Below are 26,069 nucleotides of genomic sequence, written 5' to 3' on the forward strand. Positions count from 1 at the left end.
GTAGCTTGGTTGTCTCCAGCTCAGGGTTGTTCACTGCGTCATACCGCCAAATCAATTTTAATTTTTTTTCAAGTACTGTAGTCTGCTGTTAATTAATTTAAAAAAATCCTATTAGTGTCTTTCCACCCGTCTCCAGCTAATTTGTGGAAAAACACTACATAGGATAAAGTAGAGGAGGGTTTTTGGGCCTTGCAGCGCCGTTTACGGCTGTCTGCACGGTCTCCGTGTGACTGCAGCTCGCCCTGTAGTCTGTGAGCAGCTATAGCCTGGTTGTCTCCAGCTCAGGGTTGTTCACTGCGTCATACCGCCAAATCAATTTTAATTTTTTTTCAAGTACTGTAGTCTGCTGCTAATTAATTTAAAAAAATCCTATTAGTGTCTTTCCACCCGTCTCCAGCTAATTTGTGGAAAAACACTACATAGGATAAAGTAGAGGAGGGTTTTTGGGCCTTGCAGCGCCGTTTACGGCTGTCTGCACGGTCTCCGTGTGACTGCAGCTCGCCCTGTAGTCTGTGAGCAGCCGTAGCTTGGTTGTCTCCAGCTCAGGGTTGTTAACTGCGTCATACCGCCAAATCAATTTTAATTTTTTTTCAAGTACTGTAGTCTGCTGCTAATTAATTTAAAAAAATCCTATTAGTGTCTTTCCACCCGTCTCCAGCTAATTTGTGGAAAAACACTACATAGGATAAAGTAGAGGAGGGTTTTTGGGCCTTACAGCGCCGTTAACGTCTGTCTGCACGGTCTCCGTGTGACTGCAGCTCTATCCGTTGTCAGTTCAGCCCCCAAAAAAGAAATAAATAATAAAGTTCACCAAACACACCAGTTACACCACTTTACATTTGTGTAGGCCACATTAACTCATATTAAAGTCTAGTCCACACTTTAGCTAATTAGTGTTTCTTATACCTGTTAGGAGGAGTTTTTCAGGAATAAGCACACAAAGCCGTTAGTACTTTTCTGCTTTTCTTTATCAGTCAACCACGATGAAGAAGGCAGTGAGTAAGGCACGTGGGCGTGGGCGCGGAGCAGGGAGGGGACGTGGGGATTCTGTGCCCGCTGCGGGCACCGGTGACTCATCAGCACCCACTTTCACGAGGGAACAGTCGTTCATGCGCAGCTTTGTCGCCGAGCGCCGTACACCGCTGCTGCGTGAAGACCAAATTGAAGCCGTTGTGGGATGGATGGCAGCTAATGCATCAACTTCCATTAGTGCCACATCCTCTCAGACACAGAGCACTGGAGAGCAGCCATCTGTCTCTTCACCACCTGCCAAATTGCCCAGGCAGACAGAGAGCCCAGGACAGGAGCCGTCTCTACTTCTGTTCTCTGAATCTCTTGGCTTGGAAACAGGGGGCCAGCCAAGCAGCATTGGAGAAATGGAAGAAGAGGCAGGGTGCAGTGATGCCCAACAGCTTTTTCTCTCTGAGTCTGAAGAGGCGGGTGGGCCAGTGGCTCCGTTCACCACATCGCAGGCCGCATCAGCTGATGATGACACTCAGGTGCCACTTACTGGTGCGTGCTCTGCTGCTGAGACTACCCGGGAGGAGCAGTTGGGGGCAGAGGGTAGTGTGGATGACGAGGTCCTTGACCCATCTTGGCGTCAGGGACAGGAAGGTGGTGGGAGCAGCTCTGAGGAAGAGATTCCCCGTACGGTCCAAAGAGGGAGAGGGAGGGGGAAGACTGCGGATCCTGCAGCCTCCGCTTTGGCACCCGTAAGGAGCATGTCTCTTCCAAAAGTCAAAAGGGGGGCTCCCAAGACTTGCAGTGCCTGGTCCTTTTTTGACACAGTTGCAGATGACATTTGCTATGTCAGATGCAAGGTGTGTCATCAAAAAATCAAAAGAGGTCAAAAAGTCGCCAACCTCAATACCTCCAACATGTGGAAACATGTGCGCAACAGGCACCCGGCGGAGTTAGACAAACACACTGAAGAGCTAGGCCAACCAACAGCGGCAGCTACCACCTCTTCAGCTCGTGTTGCCTCTTCCTCTAGCTCACACGCAGCTGGTTCGGCTTCCTCCCAGGATCGCCGTGGAAGAACCTCTGGCCCTGTTGTCCAGAGACCCGCTGTAATTCCACCCGCAGCACCACTTTCCCAGTCAACCACACACTCCCAGCCCAGTCTACAGCCATCGGTAGTACAGGCATGGGAGAAAAGGCGGCCTTTCTCGTCAAACCACCCACGAGCACAGGCTCTGACTGCAGGCATTGCCAAACTTCTGTCACTGGAAATGCTGTCATTCAGGCTGGTGGAGACTGACAGCTTCCGTGACTTGATGTCATTGGCAGTCCCACAGTACAGTGTGCCCAGCCGCTTTTACTTCAGCAGGCAAGCCGTCCCTGCCCTGCACAAGCATGTGGAGGGACACATAAAACATGCGCTACTGAACGCCGTCAGTAGCAAGGTCCACCTCACCACCGATGCGTGGACCAGTCAACATGGACAGGGGCGATACCTTTCCCTCACTGCCCATTGGGTTAATGTAGTTGAGCCGGGTACAGACCGTGCGAGTGGCGCAGGACGTGTCCTGCCCACTCCAAGGATTGCAGGAATCCATTCTGTACGCATTGACTCCTCCTCTTACACCAGTTCCTCAGAATCATCGCTGCAGGAGCCGTCACAGTCCACCTCCACATGGACCCGTGATGAACGTGTACCTGTTACGACCGACATGAGCACAGCCGTGGCCAAACGTCAACAGGCCGTCTTGAAATTAATTTTTTTGGGGAATCGTAGCCACACAGCGCAGGAGCTCTGGAATGCCATCAAGCAGGAGAGCGATGTGTGGTTTGAGCCAGCGAATCTCCAGCCAGGCATGGTAGTGTGTGATAATGGCCGAAATCTGGTGGCAGCCCTGGGCCTCGGCAACCTCACTCACATCCCATGTCTGGCACATGTGCTCAATTTGGTCGTGCAGAGTTTTTTGAGGGACTATCCGGATCTTGATGCACTGCTGCACAAGGTCCGCCTAGAGTGTGCTCACTTGCGGCGTTCCAGCACGGCAAAAGCGCGCATTGCGGCTCTGCAGCGCCGACACCGCCTGCCGGAACATCGCATCATATGTGACCTACCTACCAGGTGGAATTCCACGTTACATATGTTGGAGCGGTTGTGTGAGCAGCAGCAAGCTGTAATGGAGTACCAGCTGTATCAGGCGCACAAAAGTCGCAGTCAGCGCCGTACAGACTTCACAACCACAGAGTGGGCCACTATGAAGGATGTCTGCCAGGTTTTGCGTCCCTTCGATTATTCCACGCGGATGGCGAGTGCAGATGATGCACTAGTCAGCATGACTGTCCCCCTTATCTGCCTGCTTGAAAAATCACTGCAAGCGCTAAGGGATGATGTTGTGGAAGAGGTGGAGGATGAGGATTCACCACTTCCATCATCTTCTGGACAGTCAGCGCCACGTGGTTCCTCACAAACGCGTAGGCAGGGGACAGTTTGTGAGGAGGATGAGGAGGAGTCAATGGAGGAGGAAGACATCCGTCCAGAGGAGGGAGTTACACAATTGTCCAGTACTCAGTGTGTACAGCGAGGGTGGGGTGATGACGAGCGGGCAGAGATCACGCCTCCAGCTGGGGACAGCGTTTCTTGGGCAGTTGGCAGTCTGCAGCACATGGTGGATTACATGCTGCAGTGCCTGAGAAACGACCGCCGCATCGACCACATTCTCAACATGTCTGATTACTGGGTGTTCACCCTCCTCGATCCTCGCTACCGGGACAACGTAGAAAGCCTCATCACACCGTTGAACCGGGAGCGAAAAATGCGGGAGTACCAAGACACACTGGTCAGTTCCATCATCTTCTCCATTCCAACTGAGAGAAGTGCTGCTAGTGCATTCCAAAGCAGCTCAGTGCGTCCAGGCAGTGGTGGAGGCTCTGCACAAAGAGGGAGCAGAAGCAGTGCCTCTGCCCAAGGCAAGACCAGTATGGCCCAACTGTGGCACAGTTTTGTGTGCCCCCCACAAAAGTCTACACCATCACAGACGGCTCCAGTCAGCAGGAGGCAACGGTTCCGTCAGATGGTGACAGACTACATGTCTTGCCCTCTTGCTGTACTCCCAGACGGCTCTTCCCCTTTCAAGTTTTGGGTCTCAAAGCTGGATACATGGCCAGAGCTAAGCCAGTATGCATTGGAGGTGCTGTCTTGCCCTGCGGCCAGTGTATTATCGGAACGTGTCTTTAGTGCTGCAGGTGGTGTACTAACTGACCGTCGCATGCGACTATCCTCCGATAACGTTGACCGGCTTACTTTCCTGAAAATGAACAAGGCCTGGATCTCGCAGGAATTTGCCACTCCTCCTCCTGATTAAATAATTAGGTCACTGTATACGTTATCCAGGTCTCCTGTTGTGTTCATCTTTCAACCACCTGAACTTACATTCCTGGGCTCCAACAACGCCAGTTGAGGCTCAGAAGTGCCATCTGCACAGTCAAAACATACGACCCAGTGTTATTGGGTTTCAGTAACGTCAGCTGATCCCCAGCTGTGTAGCCGGCAATGTGTCCTGCGACCGCCACGCTGACACAACTGAAATGTAAGGGAACCTGTCCCCCCCCCCCCCCAAGGCGTTTGTTACTGAAAGAGCCACCTTGTGCAGCAGTAATGCTGCACAAGGAAAAGGTAGCTATTTTCATTATGCTCCTTGCACACGCAGAACTTAACACTTATAAAATGTGTCCACTGATACCGTAAAACCGTCCCGGAGGTGGGACTTTCCTTCGTAATATGACGCAGCACAGCTGTCATTCCTACCCCCTCGGCGCCGTGCCCCGGCTCCTCATCGTTGTTTGATTCCGTCCCGGAGCCTGCGCTGTTATGTTATCCCTTGGCCAGGCACACTTAGCGCTGCCCATCTTCTGACATCATTTGGTGTCAGGCTGGCTGCGCCTGTGCGGCCGCGCTGTCCGAGAGCCCGCCTCGCAGTGTGGTCTAATGTAATCCCACCGCGGGCCTGGGATCAGTGGCCATGCGCAGTGCATATCCTCGCCTCTCGCTCCACTCCCTACGGCTTCTTCAGACTGTGCGGTGCCAGCTGATCCGTAATAGCATGCCACGGCCGTGGCAGCGCACAGTCTGAAAAAGCCGTAGGGAGGGGAGCGAGAGGCGAGGATATGCACTGCGCATGGCCACTGATCCCAGGCCCGCGGTGGGATTACATTAGACCACACTGCGAGGCGGGCTCTCGGACAGCGCGGCCGCACAAGCGCAGCCAGCCTGACACCAAATGATGTCAGAAGATGGGCAGCGCTAAGTGTGCCTGGCCAAGGGATAACCTAACAGCGCAGGCTCCGGGACGGAATCAAACAACGATGAGGAGCCGGGGCACGGCGCCGAGGGGGTAGGAATGACAGCTGTGCTGCGTCATATTACGAAGGAAAGTCCCACCTCCGGGACAGTTTCACGGTTTCAGGGGACACATTTTATAAGTGTTTAGTTCTGTGCTTGCAAGGAGCATAATTAAAAGAGCCACCTTTTCCTTTTGCATCTTTTGAGCTGCACAAGCTGGCTCTTTCAGCTACAAATGCCTTGGGGGGGGGGGTTAAAGGTTCCCTTTCTCCAATCAGGCTTCGGCCTACATTGTGTTCCTCTGCTTCTACTGCTGTCCCTGGGCTCCAACACCGCTAGTTGTTGCCTGGTAGTGCTGTACGCACAGTCAACAGTCGCTCCTCTGTTATTGGGGTTCAGTAACGTCAGCTGTTCCCCTGCTGTGTGTGTGGCAATCCCTCCAACCTCCTCCAACCTCATCCAAACTCCTCCTCCTCCACCTGTCCCTGGGCTCCAACACCGCTAGTTGCCGTCCAGAAGTGCTGTACGCACAGTCAACAGTCGCTCCTCTGTTATTGGGGTTCAGTAACGTCAGCTGTTCCCCTGCTGTGTGTGTGGCAATCCCTCCTACCTCCTCCAACCTCCTCCTACCTCCTCCTCCTCCACCTGTCCCTGGGCTCCAACACCGCCAGTTGCCGTCCAGAAGTGCTGTACGCACAGTCAACAGTCCCTCCTCTGTTATTGGGGTTCAGTAACGTCAGCTGTTCCCCTGCTGTGTGTGTGGCAATCCCTCCTACCTCCTCCAACCTCCTCCAACCTCCTCCTCCTCCACCTGTCCCTGGGCTCCAACACCGCTAGTTGCCGTCCAGAAGTGCTGTACGCACAGTCAACAGTCGCTCCTCTGTTATTGGGGTTCAGTAACGTCAGCTGTTCCCCTGCTGTGTGTGTGGCAATCCCTCCTACCTCCTCCAACCTCCTCCTACCTCCTCCTCCTCCACCTGTCCCTGGGCTCCAACACCGCCAGTTGCCGTCCAGAAGTGCTGTACGCACAGTCAACAGTCCCTCCTCTGTTATTGGGGTTCAGTAACGTCAGCTGTTCCCCTGCTGTGTGTGTGGCAATCCCTCCTACCTCCTCCTACCTCCTCCACCTGTCCCTGGGCTCCAACACCGCCAGTTGCCGTCCAGAAGTGCTGTACGCACAGTCAACAGTCCCTCCTCTGTTATTGGGGTTCAGTAACGTCAGCTGTTCCCCTGCTGTGTGTGTGGCAATCCCTCCAACCTCCTCCAACCTCATCCAAACTCCTCCTCCTCCACCTGTCCCTGGGCTCCAACACCGCTAGTTGCCGTCCAGAAGTGCTGTACGCACAGTCAACAGTCGCTCCTCTGTTATTGGGGTTCAGTAACGTCAGCTGTTCCCCTGCTGTGTGTGTGGCAATCCCTCCTACCTCCTCCAACCTCCTCCTACCTCCTCCTCCTCCACCTGTCCCTGGGCTCCAACACCGCCAGTTGCCGTCCAGAAGTGCTGTACGCACAGTCAACAGTCCCTCCTCTGTTATTGGGGTTCAGTAACGTCAGCTGTTCCCCTGCTGTGTGTGTGGCAATCCCTCCTACCTCCTCCTTCCTCCTCCACCTGTCCCTGGGCTCCAACACCGCCAGTTGCCGTCCAGAAGTGCTGTACGCACAGTCAACAGTCCCTCCTCTGTTATTGGGGTTCAGTAACGTCAGCTGTTCCCCTGCTGTGTGTGTGGCAATCCCTCCAACCTCCTCCAACCTCCTCCTACCTCCTCCTCCTCCACCTGTCCCTGGGCTCCAACACCGCCAGTTGCCGTCCAGAAGTGCTGTACGCACAGTCAACAGTCCCTCCTCTGTTATTGGGGTTCAGTAACGTCAGCTGTTCCCCTGCTGTGTGTGTGGCAATCCCTCCTACCTCCTCCTACCTCCTCCACCTGTCCCTGGGCTCCAACACCGCCAGTTGCCGTCCAGAAGTGCTGTACGCACAGTCAACAGTCCCTCCTCTGTTATTGGGGTTCAGTAACGTCAGCTGTTCCCCTGCTGTGTGTGTGGCAATCCCTCCAACCTCCTCCAACCTCATCCAAACTCCTCCTCCTCCACCTGTCCCTGGGCTCCAACACCGCTAGTTGCCGTCCAGAAGTGCTGTACGCACAGTCAACAGTCGCTCCTCTGTTATTGGGGTTCAGTAACGTCAGCTGTTCCCCTGCTGTGTGTGTGGCAATCCCTCCTACCTCCTCCTTCCTCCTCCACCTGTCCCTGGGCTCCAACACCGCCAGTTGCCGTCCAGAAGTGCTGTACGCACAGTCAACAGTCCCTCCTCTGTTATTGGGGTTCAGTAACGTCAGCTGTTCCCCTGCTGTGTGTGTGGCAATCCCTCCTACCTCCTCCTACCTCCTCCTCCTCCACCTGTCCCTGGGCTCCAACACCGCCAGTTGCCGTCCAGAAGTGCTGTACGCACAGTCAACAGTCCCTCCTCTGTTATTGGGGTTCAGTAACGTCAGCTTTTCCCCTGCTGTGTGTGTGGCAATCCCTCCTACCTCCTCCAACCTCCTCCAACCTCCTCCTCCTCCACCTGTCCCTGGGCTCCAACACCGCTAGTTGCCGTCCAGAAGTGCTGTACGCACAGAGCCAAACACCTCGCCAATGTGTTAGTGGGGTTCAGCACCGCCAGCTGTTCCCCTGCTGTGTATACGGCAACGTGTACTGCGACCGCCACGCAGACACAACAAGTTAAATGTAAGGGAACCTGACCCCCCCCCCCCCCCAGGCGTTTGTTACTGAAGGAGCCACCTTGTGCAGCAGTAATAATGCAAAGGGAAAAAGTGCCTCTTTTCGTGATGCTCCTTGCACATGCTGAACCTAACACTTATGAAATGTGTCCCCACACAGCGTTAAACCGTCCGGTAGGTGGAACTTTCCTTTGTCGTGTGACGCAGCACAGCCATCATTTTTACCCCCTTGGCGCCGTGCGCCCACTCCTCAGCGTTGTTTGAATCTGTCCCGGAGCCTGCGCTGTTAGGTTAGCCCTTGGCCATGCACACATGTTGCGCTGCCCGTCTTCTGACCTCATTTGGTGTCAGGCTGGCTGCGCCTGTGCGGGTGCGCTGGTCGAGATCCCGCCTCGCAGTGTCGTCTAATGTAATCCCACCGCGGGCCTGTGATCCGTGCCCGTGCGCAGTGCATATCCTCTCCTCTCACTCCCCTCCCTACGGCTTCTTCAGACTGTGCGATGTCAGCTGGTCCCTAATAGCATGCCACGGCCGTGACAACGCACAGTCTGAAAAAGCCGTAGGGAGGGGAGTGAGAGGACAGGATATGCACTGCGCACGGGCACGGATCACAGGCCCGCGGTGGGATTACATTAGACGACACTGCGAGGCGGGATCTCGGCCAGCGCACCCGCACAGGCGCAGCCAGCCTGACACCAAATGAGGTCAGAAGACGGGCAGCGCAACATGTGTGCATGGCCAAGGGCTAACCTAACAGCGCAGGCTCCGGGACAGATTCAAACAACGCTGAGGAGTGGGCGCACGGCGCCAAGGGGGTAAAAATGATGGCTGTGCTGCGTCACACGACAAAGGAAAGTTCCACCTACCGGACGGTTTAACGCTGTGAGGAGACACATTTCATAAATGTTTGGTTCCGCATGTACAAGGACCATAATTAAAAGAGCTAAGTTTACCTTTTCCAGCATTAGTGCTGTACACAATGGCTCTTTCAGCTACAAACGCCTGGGGGGGGGGGTGTTAAAGGTTTCCTTTCAACTTGCTCGAGTGCAGGCTTCGGCCTACACTCCGCTCCCCCTGCTCCTCCTGCTGACCCTGGGCTCTAACACCGCCAGTTTTTGCCCAGATGTGCTAGCTGCACAGAGAAAAACACCAGCCAATGTGTCAGTGGGGTTCAGCACCGCCAGCTGTTCCCCTGCTGTGTAGCCGGCAACGTGTCCTGCGACCGCCACGCAGACACAAGAACTGAAATTGAAGGGAACCTGTCCCCCCTCCCCCAGGCGTTTTTACGTTATCCAGCCACCTTGTACAGCGGTAATGCTGCATGTGTGCAAGGTGGCTCATAAACGTATTCTCCTCGCACATGTGGAACTGAAAACACGTCTGAAATGTGTCCTCTGTGTGACCATTTAACCGTCCCGGGGGTGTGACTTTCCTTTGTAATGACACGCTGCAACCCCCTTGGTAGCGCTGCCCGTCTTCTGGCATCATTGTTTGGCTGGCTGCGCCTCTGCGGCCGCCCTGACCCACACAACGCCCCTCGGTGTCTTATTTATTGGGACTGCGAGGGTGTGATTGATGGGCAGGATCAGTGCATCAGTTCGCCTGTCCCTCCTCTCCTTCCGCCTTCTTCGGACTGTGCGGCTTCATGGCCGTGGCATGCGATAAGGGATCAGATGACGCCGCACAGTCTGAAGCGGGTGTAAGGACCCGCGTGTGAGAGGCGAACATATGTGCTGCGCCAGGCCCTGAATCCCAGCCCCGCAGTGTTTTAACAATGTTAAGACACTGCGGGGCTGGGATTCATGGTGATCGCGAACCGCAACGGCCGACATTAAATGATGTCAGAAGATGGGCAGCGCTAACGGCGCTAGGCCAGGGGATAACACGACAGCGCAGACTCCTGTACAGCAAATAACAACGCTCAGGAGGCTGCACCCAGCACCAAGGTGGGATTCTTGACATCTGTGCTGCGTCTCATTACAAAGGGAACTCTCGCCTCCATTACACAGTTTGACTGTATAAAGGGCTAAATGTTATACGTGTTCCATTCAGCGTGTGCAAGGAGAAAAATTACAAGAGCAACCTTTGACTTGCGCAGCACTACTGCTGCATAAGCTGTGGCTCTTCTACTTTGTAACCCCTGAGGGGGGGTTAAAGGTGACTTTTGAAATCGGTTCAATTAGGCTTCGGCCTACACTCTGCTCCACCTGCAGAGCCCGGGCTCCAACAACGCTAGTTGCTGTCCGGAAGTGCTGGCTGCACAGAGCCAAACACCTCGCCAATGTGTCAGTGGGGTCCAGCACCGCCAGCTGTTCCCCTGCTGTGTAGCCGGCAACGTGTCCTGCAAAAGCCACGCAGACACAACACACCCAAAGCTGCCGCCTGTGCAGGCTTCGGCCTACACTCCCCTCCCCCTGCTCCTCCTCCTCCTGCTCCTCCTCCTGCTGTCCCTGGGCTCTAACACACCGCCAGTTTTTGCCCAGATGTGCTAGCTGCACAGAGAAAAACACCAGCCAATGTGTCAGTGGGGTCCAGCACCGCCAGCTGTTCCCCTGCTGTGCAGCCGGCAACGTGTCCTGCAAAAGCCACGCAGACACAAGAACTGAAATTGAAGGGAACCTGTCCCCCCTCCCCCAGGCGTTTTTACGTTATCCAGCCACCTTGTACAGCGGTAATGCTGCATGTGTGCAAGGTGGCTCATAAACGTATTCTCCTCGCACATGTGGAACTGAAAACACGTCTGAAATGTGTCCTCTGTGTGACCATTTAACCGTCCCGGGGGTGTGACTTTCCTTTGTAATGACACGCTGCAACCCCCTTGGTAGCGCTGCCCGTCTTCTGGCATCATTGTTTGGCTGGCTGCGCCTCTGCGGCCGCCCTGACCCACACAACGCCCCTCGGTGTCTTATTTATTGGGACTGCGAGGGTGTGATTGATGGGCAGGATCAGTGCATCAGTTCGCCTGTCCCTCCTCTCCTTCCGCCTTCTTCGGACTGTGCGGCTTCATGGCCGTGGCATGCGATAAGGGATCAGATGACGCCGCACAGTCTGAAGCGGGTGTAAGGACCCGCGTGTGAGAGGCGAACATATGTGCTGCGCCAGGCCCTGAATCCCAGCCCCGCAGTGTTTTAACAATGTTAAGACACTGCGGGGCTGGGATTCATGGTCATCGCGAACCGCAACGGCCGACATTAAATGATGTCAGAAGATGGGCAGCGCTAACGGCGCTAGGCCAGGGGATAACACGACAGCGCAGACTCCTGTACAGCAAATAACAACGCTCAGGAGGCTGCACCCAGCACCAAGGTGGGATTCTTGACATCTGTGCTGCGTCTCATTACAAAGGGAACTCTCGCCTCCATTACACAGTTTGACTGTATAAAGGGCTAAATGTTATACGTGTTCCATTCAGCGTGTGCAAGGAGAAAAATTACAAGAGCAACCTTTGACTTGCGCAGCACTACTGCTGCATAAGCTGTGGCTCTTCTACTTTGTAACCCCTGAGGGGGGGTTAAAGGTGACTTTTGAAATCGGTTCAATTAGGCTTCGGCCTACACTCTGCTCCACCTGCAGAGCCCGGGCTCCAACAACGCTAGTTGCTGTCCGGAAGTGCTGGCTGCACAGAGCCAAACACCTCGCCAATGTGTCAGTGGGGTCCAGCACCGCCAGCTGTTCCCCTGCTGTGTAGCCGGCAACGTGTCCTGCAAAAGCCACGCAGACACAACACACCCAAAGCTGCCGCCTGTGCAGGCTTCGGCCTACACTCCCCTCCCCCTGCTCCTCCTCCTCCTGCTCCTCCTCCTGCTGTCCCTGGGCTCTAACACACCGCCAGTTTTTGCCCAGATGTGCTAGCTGCACAGAGAAAAACACCAGCCAATGTGTCAGTGGGGTCCAGCACCGCCAGCTGTTCCCCTGCTGTGCAGCCGGCAACGTGTCCTGCAAAAGCCACGCAGACACAAGAACTGAAATTGAAGGGAACCTGTCCCCCCTCCCCCAGGCGTTTTTACGTTATCCAGCCACCTTGTACAGCGGTAATGCTGCATGTGTGCAAGGTGGCTCATAAACGTATTCTCCTCGCACATGTGGAACTGAAAACACGTCTGAAATGTGTCCTCTGTGTGACCATTTAACCGTCCCGGGGGTGTGACTTTCCTTTGTAATGACACGCTGCAACCCCCTTGGTAGCGCTGCCCGTCTTCTGGCATCATTGTTTGGCTGGCTGCGCCTCTGCGGCCGCCCTGACCCACACAACGCCCCTCGGTGTCTTATTTATTGGGACTGCGAGGGTGTGATTGATGGGCAGGATCAGTGCATCAGTTCGCCTGTCCCTCCTCTCCTTCCGCCTTCTTCGGACTGTGCGGCTTCATGGCCGTGGCATGCGATAAGGGATCAGATGACGCCGCACAGTCTGAAGCGGGTGTAAGGACCCGCGTGTGAGAGGCGAACATATGTGCTGCGCCAGGCCCTGAATCCCAGCCCCGCAGTGTTTTAACAATGTTAAGACACTGCGGGGCTGGGATTCATGGTCATCGCGAACCGCAACGGCCGACATTAAATGATGTCAGAAGATGGGCAGCGCTAACGGCGCTAGGCCAGGGGATAACACGACAGCGCAGACTCCTGTACAGCAAATAACAACGCTCAGGAGGCTGCACCCAGCACCAAGGTGGGATTCTTGACATCTGTGCTGCGTCTCATTACAAAGGGAACTCTCGCCTCCATTACACAGTTTGACTGTATAAAGGGCTAAATGTTATACGTGTTCCATTCAGCGTGTGCAAGGAGAAAAATTACAAGAGCAACCTTTGACTTGCGCAGCACTACTGCTGCATAAGCTGTGGCTCTTCTACTTTGTAACCCCTGAGGGGGGGTTAAAGGTGACTTTTGAAATCGGTTCAATTAGGCTTCGGCCTACACTCTGCTCCACCTGCAGAGCCCGGGCTCCAACAACGCTAGTTGCTGTCCGGAAGTGCTGGCTGCACAGAGCCAAACACCTCGCCAATGTGTCAGTGGGGTCCAGCACCGCCAGCTGTTCCCCTGCTGTGTAGCCGGCAACGTGTCCTGCAAAAGCCACGCAGACACAACACACCCAAAGCTGCCGCCTGTGCAGGCTTCGGCCTACACTCCCCTCCCCCTGCTCCTCCTCCTCCTGCTCCTCCTCCTGCTGTCCCTGGGCTCTAACACACCGCCAGTTTTTGCCCAGATGTGCTAGCTGCACAGAGAAAAACACCAGCCAATGTGTCAGTGGGGTCCAGCACCGCCAGCTGTTCCCCTGCTGTGCAGCCGGCAACGTGTCCTGCAAAAGCCACGCAGACACAAGAACTGAAATTGAAGGGAACCTGTCCCCCCTCCCCCAGGCGTTTTTACGTTATCCAGCCACCTTGTACAGCGGTAATGCTGCATGTGTGCAAGGTGGCTCATAAACGTATTCTCCTCGCACATGTGGAACTGAAAACACGTCTGAAATGTGTCCTCTGTGTGACCATTTAACCGTCCCGGGGGTGTGACTTTCCTTTGTAATGACACGCTGCAACCCCCTTGGTAGCGCTGCCCGTCTTCTGGCATCATTGTTTGGCTGGCTGCGCCTCTGCGGCCGCCCTGACCCACACAACGCCCCTCGGTGTCTTATTTATTGGGACTGCGAGGGTGTGATTGATGGGCAGGATCAGTGCATCAGTTCGCCTGTCCCTCCTCTCCTTCCGCCTTCTTCGGACTGTGCGGCTTCATGGCCGTGGCATGCGATAAGGGATCAGATGACGCCGCACAGTCTGAAGCGGGTGTAAGGACCCGCGTGTGAGAGGCGAACATATGTGCTGCGCCAGGCCCTGAATCCCAGCCCCGCAGTGTTTTAACAATGTTAAGACACTGCGGGGCTGGGATTCATGGTCATCGCGAACCGCAACGGCCGACATTAAATGATGTCAGAAGATGGGCAGCGCTAACGGCGCTAGGCCAGGGGATAACACGACAGCGCAGACTCCTGTACAGCAAATAACAACGCTCAGGAGGCTGCACCCAGCACCAAGGTGGGATTCTTGACATCTGTGCTGCGTCTCATTACAAAGGGAACTCTCGCCTCCATTACACAGTTTGACTGTATAAAGGGCTAAATGTTATACGTGTTCCATTCAGCGTGTGCAAGGAGAAAAATTACAAGAGCAACCTTTGACTTGCGCAGCACTACTGCTGCATAAGCTGTGGCTCTTCTACTTTGTAACCCCTGAGGGGGGGTTAAAGGTGACTTTTGAAATCGGTTCAATTAGGCTTCGGCCTACACTCTGCTCCACCTGCAGAGCCCGGGCTCCAACAACGCTAGTTGCTGTCCGGAAGTGCTGGCTGCACAGAGCCAAACACCTCGCCAATGTGTCAGTGGGGTCCAGCACCGCCAGCTGTTCCCCTGCTGTGTAGCCGGCAACGTGTCCTGCAAAAGCCACGCAGACACAACACACCCAAAGCTGCCGCCTGTGCAGGCTTCGGCCTACACTCCCCTCCCCCTGCTCCTCCTCCTCCTGCTCCTCCTCCTGCTGTCCCTGGGCTCTAACACACCGCCAGTTTTTGCCCAGATGTGCTAGCTGCACAGAGAAAAACACCAGCCAATGTGTCAGTGGGGTCCAGCACCGCCAGCTGTTCCCCTGCTGTGCAGCCGGCAACGTGTCCTGCAAAAGCCACGCAGACACAAGAACTGAAATTGAAGGGAACCTGTCCCCCCTCCCCCAGGCGTTTTTACGTTATCCAGCCACCTTGTACAGCGGTAATGCTGCATGTGTGCAAGGTGGCTCATAAACGTATTCTCCTCGCACATGTGGAACTGAAAACACGTCTGAAATGTGTCCTCTGTGTGACCATTTAACCGTCCCGGGGGTGTGACTTTCCTTTGTAATGACACGCTGCAACCCCCTTGGTAGCGCTGCCCGTCTTCTGGCATCATTGTTTGGCTGGCTGCGCCTCTGCGGCCGCCCTGACCCACACAACGCCCCTCGGTGTCTTATTTATTGGGACTGCGAGGGTGTGATTGATGGGCAGGATCAGTGCATCAGTTCGCCTGTCCCTCCTCTCCTTCCGCCTTCTTCGGACTGTGCGGCTTCATGGCCGTGGCATGCGATAAGGGATCAGATGACGCCGCACAGTCTGAAGCGGGTGTAAGGACCCGCGTGTGAGAGGCGAACATATGTGCTGCGCCAGGCCCTGAATCCCAGCCCCGCAGTGTTTTAACAATGTTAAGACACTGCGGGGCTGGGATTCATGGTCATCGCGAACCGCAACGGCCGACATTAAATGATGTCAGAAGATGGGCAGCGCTAACGGCGCTAGGCCAGGGGATAACACGACAGCGCAGACTCCTGTACAGCAAATAACAACGCTCAGGAGGCTGCACCCAGCACCAAGGTGGGATTCTTGACATCTGTGCTGCGTCTCATTACAAAGGGAACTCTCGCCTCCATTACACAGTTTGACTGTATAAAGGGCTAAATGTTATACGTGTTCCATTCAGCGTGTGCAAGGAGAAAAATTACAAGAGCAACCTTTGACTTGCGCAGCACTACTGCTGCATAAGCTGTGGCTCTTCTACTTTGTAACCCCTGAGGGGGGGTTAAAGGTGACTTTTGAAATCGGTTCAATTAGGCTTCGGCCTACACTCTGCTCCACCTGCAGAGCCCGGGCTCCAACAACGCTAGTTGCTGTCCGGAAGTGCTGGCTGCACAGAGCCAAACACCTCGCCAATGTGTCAGTGGGGTCCAGCACCGCCAGCTGTTCCCCTGCTGTGTAGCCGGCAACGTGTCCTGCAAAAGCCACGCAGACACAACACACCCAAAGCTGCCGCCTGTGCAGGCTTCGGCCTACACTCCCCTCCCCCTGCTCCTCCTCCTCCTGCTCCTCCTCCTGCTGTCCCTGGGCTCTAACACACCGCCAGTTTTTGCCCAGATGTGCTAGCTGCACAGAGAAAAACACCAGCCAATGTGTCAGTGGGGTCCAGCACCGCCAGCTGTTCCCCTGCTGTGCAGCCGGCAACGTGTCCTGCAAAAGCCACGCAGACACAAGAACTGAAATTGAAGGGAACCTGTCCCCCCTCCCCCAGGCGTTTTTACGTTATCCAGCCACCTTGTACAGCGGTAATGCTGCATGTGTGCAAGGTGGCTCATAAACGTATTCTCCTCGCACATGTGGAACTGAAAACACGTCTGAAATGTGTCCTCTGTGTGACCATTTAACCGTCCCGGGGGTGTGACTTTCCTTTGTAATGACACGCTGCAACCCCCTTGGTAGCGCTGCCCGTCTTCTGGCATCATTGTTTGGCTGGCTGCGCCTCTGCGGCCGCCCTGACCCACACAACGCCCCTCGGTGTCTTATTTATTGGGACTGCGAGGGTGTGATTGATGGGCAGGATCAGTGCATCAGTTCGCCTGTCCCTCCTCTCCTTCCGCCTTCTTCGGACTGTGCGGCTTCATGGCCGTGGCATGCGATAAGGGATCAGATGACGCCGCACAGTCTGAAGCGGGTGTAAGGACCCGCGTGTGAGAGGCGAACATATGTGCTGCGCCAGGCCCTGAATCCCAGCCCCGCAGTGTTTTAACAATGTTAAGACACTGCGGGGCTGGGATTCATGGTCATCGCGAACCGCAACGGCCGACATTAAATGATGTCAGAAGATGGGCAGCGCTAACGGCGCTAGGCCAGGGGATAACACGACAGCGCAGACTCCTGTACAGCAAATAACAACGCTCAGGAGGCTGCACCCAGCACCAAGGTGGGATTCTTGACATCTGTGCTGCGTCTCATTACAAAGGGAACTCTCGCCTCCATTACACAGTTTGACTGTATAAAGGGCTAAATGTTATACGTGTTCCATTCAGCGTGTGCAAGGAGAAAAATTACAAGAGCAACCTTTGACTTGCGCAGCACTACTGCTGCATAAGCTGTGGCTCTTCTACTTTCTAACCCCTGAGGGGGGGTTAAAGGTGACTTTTGAAATCGGTTCAATTAGGCTTCGGCCTACACTCTGCTCCACCTGCAGAGCCCGGGCTCCAACAACGCTAGTTGCTGTCCGGAAGTGCTGGCTGCACAGAGCCAAACACCTCGCCAATGTGTCAGTGGGGTCCAGCACCGCCAGCTGTTCCCCTGCTGTGTAGCCGGCAACGTGTCCTGCAAAAGCCACGCAGACACAACACACCCAAAGCTGCCGCCTGTGCAGGCTTCGGCCTACACTCCCCTCCCCCTGCTCCTCCTCCTCCTGCTCCTCCTCCTGCTGTCCCTGGGCTCTAACACACCGCCAGTTTTTGCCCAGATGTGCTAGCTGCACAGAGAAAAACACCAGCCAATGTGTCAGTGGGGTCCAGCACCGCCAGCTGTTCCCCTGCTGTGCAGCCGGCAACGTGTCCTGCAAAAGCCACGCAGACACAAGAACTGAAATTGAAGGGAACCTGTCCCCCCTCCCCCAGGCGTTTTTACGTTATCCAGCCACCTTGTACAGCGGTAATGCTGCATGTGTGCAAGGTGGCTCATAAACGTATTCTCCTCGCACATGTGGAACTGAAAACACGTCTGAAATGTGTCCTCTGTGTGACCATTTAACCGTCCCGGGGGTGTGACTTTCCTTTGTAATGACACGCTGCAACCCCCTTGGTAGCGCTGCCCGTCTTCTGGCATCATTGTTTGGCTGGCTGCGCCTCTGCGGCCGCCCTGACCCACACAACGCCCCTCGGTGTCTTATTTATTGGGACTGCGAGGGTGTGATTGATGGGCAGGATCAGTGCATCAGTTCGCCTGTCCCTCCTCTCCTTCCGCCTTCTTCGGACTGTGCGGCTTCATGGCCGTGGCATGCGATAAGGGATCAGATGACGCCGCACAGTCTGAAGCGGGTGTAAGGACCCGCGTGTGAGAGGCGAACATATGTGCTGCGCCAGGCCCTGAATCCCAGCCCCGCAGTGTTTTAACAATGTTAAGACACTGCGGGGCTGGGATTCATGGTCATCGCGAACCGCAACGGCCGACATTAAATGATGTCAGAAGATGGGCAGCGCTAACGGCGCTAGGCCAGGGGATAACACGACAGCGCAGACTCCTGTACAGCAAATAACAACGCTCAGGAGGCTGCACCCAGCACCAAGGTGGGATTCTTGACATCTGTGCTGCGTCTCATTACAAAGGGAACTCTCGCCTCCATTACACAGTTTGACTGTATAAAGGGCTAAATGTTATACGTGTTCCATTCAGCGTGTGCAAGGAGAAAAATTACAAGAGCAACCTTTGACTTGCGCAGCACTACTGCTGCATAAGCTGTGGCTCTTCTACTTTCTAACCCCTGAGGGGGGGTTAAAGGTTACCTTTGAAATTGGTTCAAGTAGGCTTCGGCCTACACTCTGCTCCCCCTGCAGAGCCCGGGCTACAACACCGCTCGTTGCTGTCCGGAAGTGCTGGCTGCACAGAGCCAAACACCTCGCCAATGTGTCAGTGGGGTCCAGCACCGCCAGCTGTTCCCCTGCTGTGTAGCCGGCAACGTGTCCTGCGACCGCCACGCAGACACAACACACCCAAAGCTGCCGCCAGTGCAGGCTTCGGCCTACACTCCCCTCCCCCTGCTCCTGCTCCTCCTCCTTCTCCTGCTGTCCCTGGGCTCTAACACACCGCCAGTTGGGGCCCAGATGTGCTAGCTGCACAGAGAAAAACACCAGCCAATGTGTCAGTGGGGTTCAGCACCGCCAGCTGTTCCCCTGCTGTGCAGCCGGCATCGTGTCCTGCAAAAGCCACGCAGACACTTGCTCTTGTACCTTCTGCTCCCCATCCTGGTTCCAGTACCGTCAGCTGGTTCCGGGCAGAGCCTTTGGCTTAGGTGCCTCCCTTTGGTATCCGAGTTCCACCAACGTCAGGTGGTCCTTGGTAGTGCTTTCAGGCACGGGTACCTCCTGCTTAGTAACCGGGTTCCAGTAACGTCAGCTGGTCCTCGGTAGTTCCATTGGCTCTTGGACCTTCGGCTACCCATCCGGGTTCCAGCACCGTCAGCTGGTTCTCGGCAGTGTCTTTTGCTCTTGTACCTTCTGCTCCCCATCCTGGTTCCAGTACCGTCAGCTGGTTCCGGGCAGAGCCTTTGGCTTAGGTGCCTCCCTCTGGGTATCTGAGTTCCACCAACGTCAGGTGGTCCTTGGTAGTGCTTTCAGCACGGGTACCTCCTGCTTAGTAACCGGGTTCCAGTAACGTCAGCTGGTCCTCGGTCGTTCCATTGGCTCTTGGACCTTCGGGTAGCCATCTGAGCTCCAGTTCCATCAGCTGGTTCTCGGCATTCTCTCAGCCTTCTTGTACCTTCTGCTGCATTTCCAAGTTCAAGAGACTAAACACGATGACCCGGAAGACCACCCCTAAGATGACGACGACACCAGAGACGACAACCACCGTGATGACGACGACCCTGGAGACGATGACCCTGAAGACCACCCCGATGACGACGACCCCGGAGACGACCCCGATGACGACGACCCCGGAGACGACGACCCTGGAGACGACGACGACCTGGAAGACCGAGAAGCAGAAGAACAAGAGGCTGCAGAACAAAGAGCAGAAGGACATTAAGCATAACACAAAATATCAGAGCAAAAAATATTATGTAAATTATAAGCAGAAGAAGACTAAGCAGTGTATGGGGGTGAGTCCGTTCCTCCTCGTGGTGCCCCTGGATAAAGCCTGATGCTGCAGGCCAAACTGAACGCGGACAAATGTAACTGTTTTGTGACAGGCAGAACGGAAGGTGTAATCTTCAAACTTTTATAGATAACAACTACGGGAATGCCTGTCACAAATAAGAATATGATGAAGAAGTAGAATATGATGAAGATAATAGTAAAATAAAAAGAATATGAACAATGTAACCCAAAAAATAATAGGTAGAAGATGAAGAAGAAGATGAAGAAGGTGAAGAAGTTGATGTCAAAGAAGCTGATGATGAGGATAATGAAGAAGAAAGCGTGGGAGAAGTAAAAAAGAAGGTGAAGGGCGTGGAAGTAGTGAAACATCAATATCTGACATAAAAAAAAAAAATAACATAGTCAAATTCTTTCTAACGCCGAACGTCATAAAAAAAAAAAAAAAATCCTGCTATTCTATTAGATTGGGCTAAACCTCTGTGCCTTTAATGTCTCCGCCACGTCCCCCAATACATCCTACATTATTCTTAGTTGTTTTCCTTCATGTAGAATGAACCTACAAGTGTATAAAGGGTTTATTTTAATTCCGATATTTTCGTCCCATTGACTTGCATTGGGATCGGGTATCGGTATCGGATTGGATTCCGATACTGTGACGGTATCGGCCGATACTTTCCGATTCCGATACTTTCCGATATCGGAAAGTATCGCTCAACACTATCCATTGGTTTTAACATATCGTGTACTGGAAAACGTGAAAAAAATTCAAAGTGCGGTGAAATTGCAAAAAAAGTGCAATTCCACAGTTGTTTTTTGTTTTGCTTTTTTACTACGTTCACTAAATGCTAAAACTGACCTGCCATTATGATTCTCCAGGTCATTACGAGTTCATAGACACCAAATATGTCTAGGTTCTTTTTTATCTAAGTGGTGAAAAAAATTCCAAACTTTGTTAAAAAAATAAAAATTGTGCCATTTCCGATACCCGTAGCGTCTCCATTTTTCGTGATCTCGGGTTGGGTGAGGGGTTGTTTTTTTGTGTGCCGATCTGATGGTTTTATTGCTACCATTTTGGTGCAGATATGCTCTTTTCATCATCTGTTATTGCATTTTAATGCAATGTTGCGGTGACCAAAAAAATTTAATTGCAGCGTTTTGTCTTTTATTTTTGTTACGCCGTTTAGCGATCAGGTTAATTCTATTTTTATATTAATAGATCGGGCGATTCTGAACGCGGTGATACCAAATATGTGTATGTTTGATTTTTTTTATTGTTTTATTTTGAATGGGGCAAAAGAGGGGTGATTTAAACTTTTATATTTTTTATATTTTTAAAAACATTTTTTTTACCTTTGGCATGCTTCAATAGTCTCCATGGGAGGCTAGAACCTGCCATAATCCGATCGCCTCTGATACATATAGGCGATGATCAGATCGCCTGTATGTAGCAGAATTGCTCACTTGCTATGAGTCCCGACCATCTGGCGGCGCTCATAGCAGTCTAGCAGTGACAACTATATAGATCTGCTGGAGACCTTTGGTTGTCATGCCAACCCATCGACGACCCGCGGTCATGTGACACGGGCGCCGATGGGTGGGATTTCCGTCACGCTTGCCGGAATTTCATGTTAAATGCCGATGTCGTAGTTTGACAGTGGCATTTAATGGGTTAACAGCTGCGGGTGGATCATGATTCCACCCGCGGCTGTTAGCGGCACATGTCAGCTGTTCAAAACAGCTGACATGTGCCGGAAAAGATGTGGGCTCAGCGCCAGAGCCCACATCAAAGGGAGGGTGTCCGACATCGGCGTATTATTACGCCCGATGTCGGAAAGGGGTTAAATAGAATCGATCATTCCTAAAATGTCAATTAAACGACAGAAAATAAATATTTATATAGGAGACTATAAAAAAAATCACACCAGGCAGACATAATTTAACTTAATATTTGCTGAAATATCTACTATTATTTAATATGGAGATGAAGGCGCTCTGGTGCACCCTCGGCGTGGTCTATGCCTTAGAGCAGGGGTGGGGAATCTTTTTTCTGGATATTTGGATATTTATACTGTCCTTCTGGGGCCGTACAAACTTCGCCCTATGGGAGGTGGAGCCGCATATTCATCACTGTAATAAGCGGCACCACGTGACTGCTCATACAGGAAGAAGCTGCGGCACTGAGAGGAAGCATCGAGGGAGCCGGGTGAGTATTTTATTTCCAGCGGGCGGGCGCACAGGTGGTGGGAGGGGGGTGGTGACAAGGATCTTTATTTAAAACACAAAAAAGAACAAAAAAACCCAATGATTTTTCATTCATTCTCTCCAGCGAACGCTGCTGGAGAGAAGAAATGAATGGCGGCTTCAGCACCACGCTGGGGGGACAGCGCTTACTGTAGCGCTGTCTCCTGCACAGCACACGGACAGCATCCGTGTGCGGTACGTGTTTTACACGGACCCATTGACTTTAATGGATCCGTGCGCTCCCACGAACACTGACATGTCTCCGTGTTTTGCACACGGACACACGGTCCGCAAAAAATCAATGACATCTGCAGAGACATGTCGATTTTAATGTGTCTACGTGTGTCAGTGTCTCCGGTACGTGAGAAAACTGACACCTCACGTACCGGAGCCACTGATGTGTGAAACCGGCCTAAAACAGATTATTTCTCTAGTTACAGCACCCAGAACTAAAAGACAGACTAAAAAAGCCACCTTGTGCAGCAGCAATGCTGCATTCTGACAAGGTGGCTCTTTTAGTTTCATACGCCTGGGTGGGGGGGGGGGGGGGAGGTGACAGGTTCCCTTTAACGAGCCTTGTCACATGACTTAGGATAATAGCCAAACCAGAACCTCAATTTGCAGACACTGTGTTTTGGGGTATTGCCCCTCATTAGTGGAAAGTGGAGATCTGGTTTGGCTGATTGAGAGGCGTCTGACCGGGATCCAAGAGGTATCTTTTCTCCTTGTGGAGAGTGACATGATAAGCATGTCGAGGTGAGGAGACTTAAAGCCGCAATGCTCCTCTGGGAAATATGCAAATTGTCTCTTCAGAGAGGAAGAGGACTAGAACTCTAGTGCCACCTATTGGAAGTAGCAATCCTAACAGTCAATGTCGACTCTTTAACGAGCCTTGTCACATGACCTAGGATAATAGCCATACCAGAACCTCAATTTGCAGACACTGTGTTTCGGGGTACTGCCCCTCGTCAGGAAAGTTGGAGATTTTGTTCTCCGTATCACATAAACTGAGCTGCAGCGCCACTGCGTGTTCACAGGTGGATATGGACTTTAATGTTCTAGATTTTTCAGACCCACTAAGGTATTATATTGTATTATATTGTGCATATAACGTTTCCTTATCTGTGAAATTTCCACTTTCCCCAGGTTATACCGGGTATGTTCCCCGCTCTCGTTTTCTCATTGGCACTGGCTATCCCATCACCACCAACAGAGCTATGACCGAGTTTGGTCACATGACCCTTAATAACGGATATCAATTAGGAGTCCAGGTGCCGCGGGAAGGGAAGAGTCTCCAGTCCGACCAGTCTCACATCTACCTGGAGCAGCTGGGATTATTGCCCCGCTATACAGGATATGTGCCAGGTCAGACAATTCTAAAGGTGGTTTATATGACTAGGACTTACAGTCAAGAATGGTGTGAAAAATGGGAAAAACGCATCTACAGTTGTGTCCACCCTTACGTCTTATGTTCAATTTTTATTTCAGAAAATGAAAATAAGCAAGTTTGTTATATCTGAAATCTGCTTCTCTCTCCTCCTGGACTGATTTTTCACTTTTAATTCATGGGTAAAATCTATATTCAGCTAGGAGGTGAATGTTGGTGCTTATGAAGTTCTATGAAGGGGGAGGAGCTGGAGACAGACATCCTCCTGCATGTTCTTCTGAAAACGACAGTTACTGTTCTCCATAGAACTTTATGGGCACCAACTGCCATCTCTTTTCTCAGTAATGGGAAAGTCTCTATTCAAAGACAGATTTTATTAGTGAATTGAGATTGAAAGATCAGTCCAGGAGAAGAAAGAAGCAAAATAAGTTCACTAATAATATATATTACAAAGTATATTTTCCCATGTATTATTCATTTATGATTAAAAAAAAAAAACTATAACATTGGATTCTTTGTTTAGGACTTACATTTCTTTTGTCCCAAATTCAATACACTATCATGACGTGCTAGGAAAACCTTAGCAGGCTGAACTTCACACCCCAACCACCAGGTGGCCACATAGAGACACATTTAGCATAAACATCTCCCAGCAGAGTATGGCAGAATTGTGGTATTTTTTTTAACAACTGGTCATCTTGCGCCATTCTTCTGGGAATATGCCGAGCCAAGAGAAAAAGGTTAAGAAACATTTATTTTAACATTCTTAAAGAAAAACTTTTTTTTCCTTTTCTTTGGTTTCTGCACGTTTTCTTTCCAAGTCTGCCCCTTCCTGATGCTTTGTGTGCTGAGACAAGCACTTGTTTCAGGAAGGTTTCTATTCATTGACGGGAAGCATAGATCTATTGAGGATCTGAAAACACATATTAAAAAAACATTTCTTTTTTCAGAAAACTATTTTATGCAGCTTTGCTTTGCATCTGTTACTGCCTTCTTGTCACGTTATGTTAGGGTAGGTCATTACATTGCGGAAATTTTACAGATTTTAACTGCAGGTTTGTAGAGGAAAAATTTGCATCGGTATACAGTACTAGATCAATGGATAAGCAGAATTTTTCGCTATATGTGGACCTGGCCTTATACTCATTTTTTTGGTCAGAACTGTATTCACAATATTGACAGATGCACAATATAATGTTCCTTCAAGTGACCTTTTAGCATTATGTTATTTTTAATTCTGGAATTAATAAAAATTTTCATATCTGCTTCAATTATGTACACGCTCACTACCTTCAGCCACCACTAGGAGGAGCTTAAGGACACATTGCATACTATTGTACTACCCCCTAGTGTTGGCGGCAGGCCACTGCATGCTATCCTTGCACCAAATTTTTCATGTTGAACTTGATACACGATTAAAGAATCAGCTGCAGAGCGGAATAAAACTTTATTTTTTTTAAATAACAACTTTCCGTTGTGGACATAATAACAATTAAAGTATCTGGCACCTAATGAGTTAACTTTCTTTAAGGCCAAGTGGGTGGTGTTAGATAGTTTTTACTGGGGGCGTGCACTTCTGCTCCCTGTATGAGCTGCCCAATCATAAGCAGGCAGCAACACAGCAGAAAAAGAACACACTTGGATCTCTTTGAAGCTATTTTATATTAAAAATTGCAACATTTTTAAGGATCACATCTAAAAGGGAGTGTCACCCCCCTAAAAAAGCTGTATAAACACTTAAATAGGGCCCTAGTAAATCATTCTAGGCAAGTATAGCTTAATATTTAATTCAAAATCAACATTTGATATGCAAATGAGGGCGTTTCGGTACACCCTATGCCTTGGTGCACCATCTTGTTTGCAGAATAAAGCGGATATCTTACATTGACTTGTCTATAACGCTGTGTCTCCGCTCTATGCCTGCACACCGACACTGGGTGATAGCACCGGCGCGCTCATAGTGTCAGTGTGGGCGCACATAACGGCTGCGCTCTGATTGATGAGAGATCAGCGCACTCCCGCCACCATTGTGTGCGCGACTCCGCGATCATCCAGACTCCCTAAAATGCACGTCAATTAGGTTTTGGCTTTAAGCTGCACTATTGATTGACTGGATCTTGTTTCATACATTCCGACAGGTTACAAGTTCCAGTACGGACACACCTACGGTCATCTCACCCAGGATGCGCTAGGTCAATCGACGCTGCAAAAGCAAATGGTGAATTAAGGAGCCGCTGGATCTAATGAAGGAGCCATTGTGACGCCTGATGGATAATTTGGTTACCTGCAGACACGTCCGGTCCAGTGTGACGTAAAGAAGGTTCACATACTTACCCTACATTACTGGCTGGACTGACCTTCCAGGGGTCAATTAAAGGTGGACACTGCAAGATGGAGGAGGACCAATGAAAAAAATTACTGTGTGCCAAAGCCATGGGATGCCACTGAGACAATCATTTCTCAAGCTCAAAACATGGAGACAATTATAAAGTTTACTTGTAATAAAGTTTGTGTGTGCACAGGCGGATGTAGGTGTTCCTTCTTTTGGTTTCTCGACCCAATTAAGTTCTTATGTCTGTCTAGGCAATCGCTTCGCAGTTGAGATGAGAGTCAGTGCAAGACCAACCTGGTCAGACGTTAGGCTAGGTGGAGCCATACCAATCTGATGATCATACAAAGGCGAGATAGACAGGAGGCGCGCTAGCTCAACGACTCACATCCCCCTAGAACTGTTCTTGGGTCTGATATTATAATGAAGATCTAATTTAAGACCTGATGAGAAGTCACAAAGC

The 26,069-nt window shown here is 51.9% G+C and overlaps 1 protein-coding gene across 1 annotated transcript in view; it reads left to right on the forward strand.

Annotated features, from left to right (window-relative positions):
• The window catches only part of CIMIP2B (ciliary microtubule inner protein 2B), a 47,767-nt gene extending 21,973 nt beyond the window's left edge, over nucleotides 1-25,794 (forward strand). The window contains exons 5-6 of the mRNA XM_077284516.1: nucleotides 23,037-23,255; nucleotides 25,416-25,794. Of these exons, the coding sequence (XP_077140631.1) occupies nucleotides 23,037-23,255; nucleotides 25,416-25,504 (308 nt within the window). The 3' untranslated portion in view covers nucleotides 25,505-25,794. The remainder of the gene's footprint in view (nucleotides 1-23,036; nucleotides 23,256-25,415) is intronic.
• Nucleotides 25,795-26,069: the final 275 nt, after the last annotated feature.

Source organism: Ranitomeya variabilis, chromosome 1 (assembly GCF_051348905.1).
Source record: "Ranitomeya variabilis isolate aRanVar5 chromosome 1, aRanVar5.hap1, whole genome shotgun sequence".
Lineage (NCBI taxonomy): Eukaryota > Metazoa > Chordata > Amphibia > Anura > Dendrobatidae > Ranitomeya > Ranitomeya variabilis.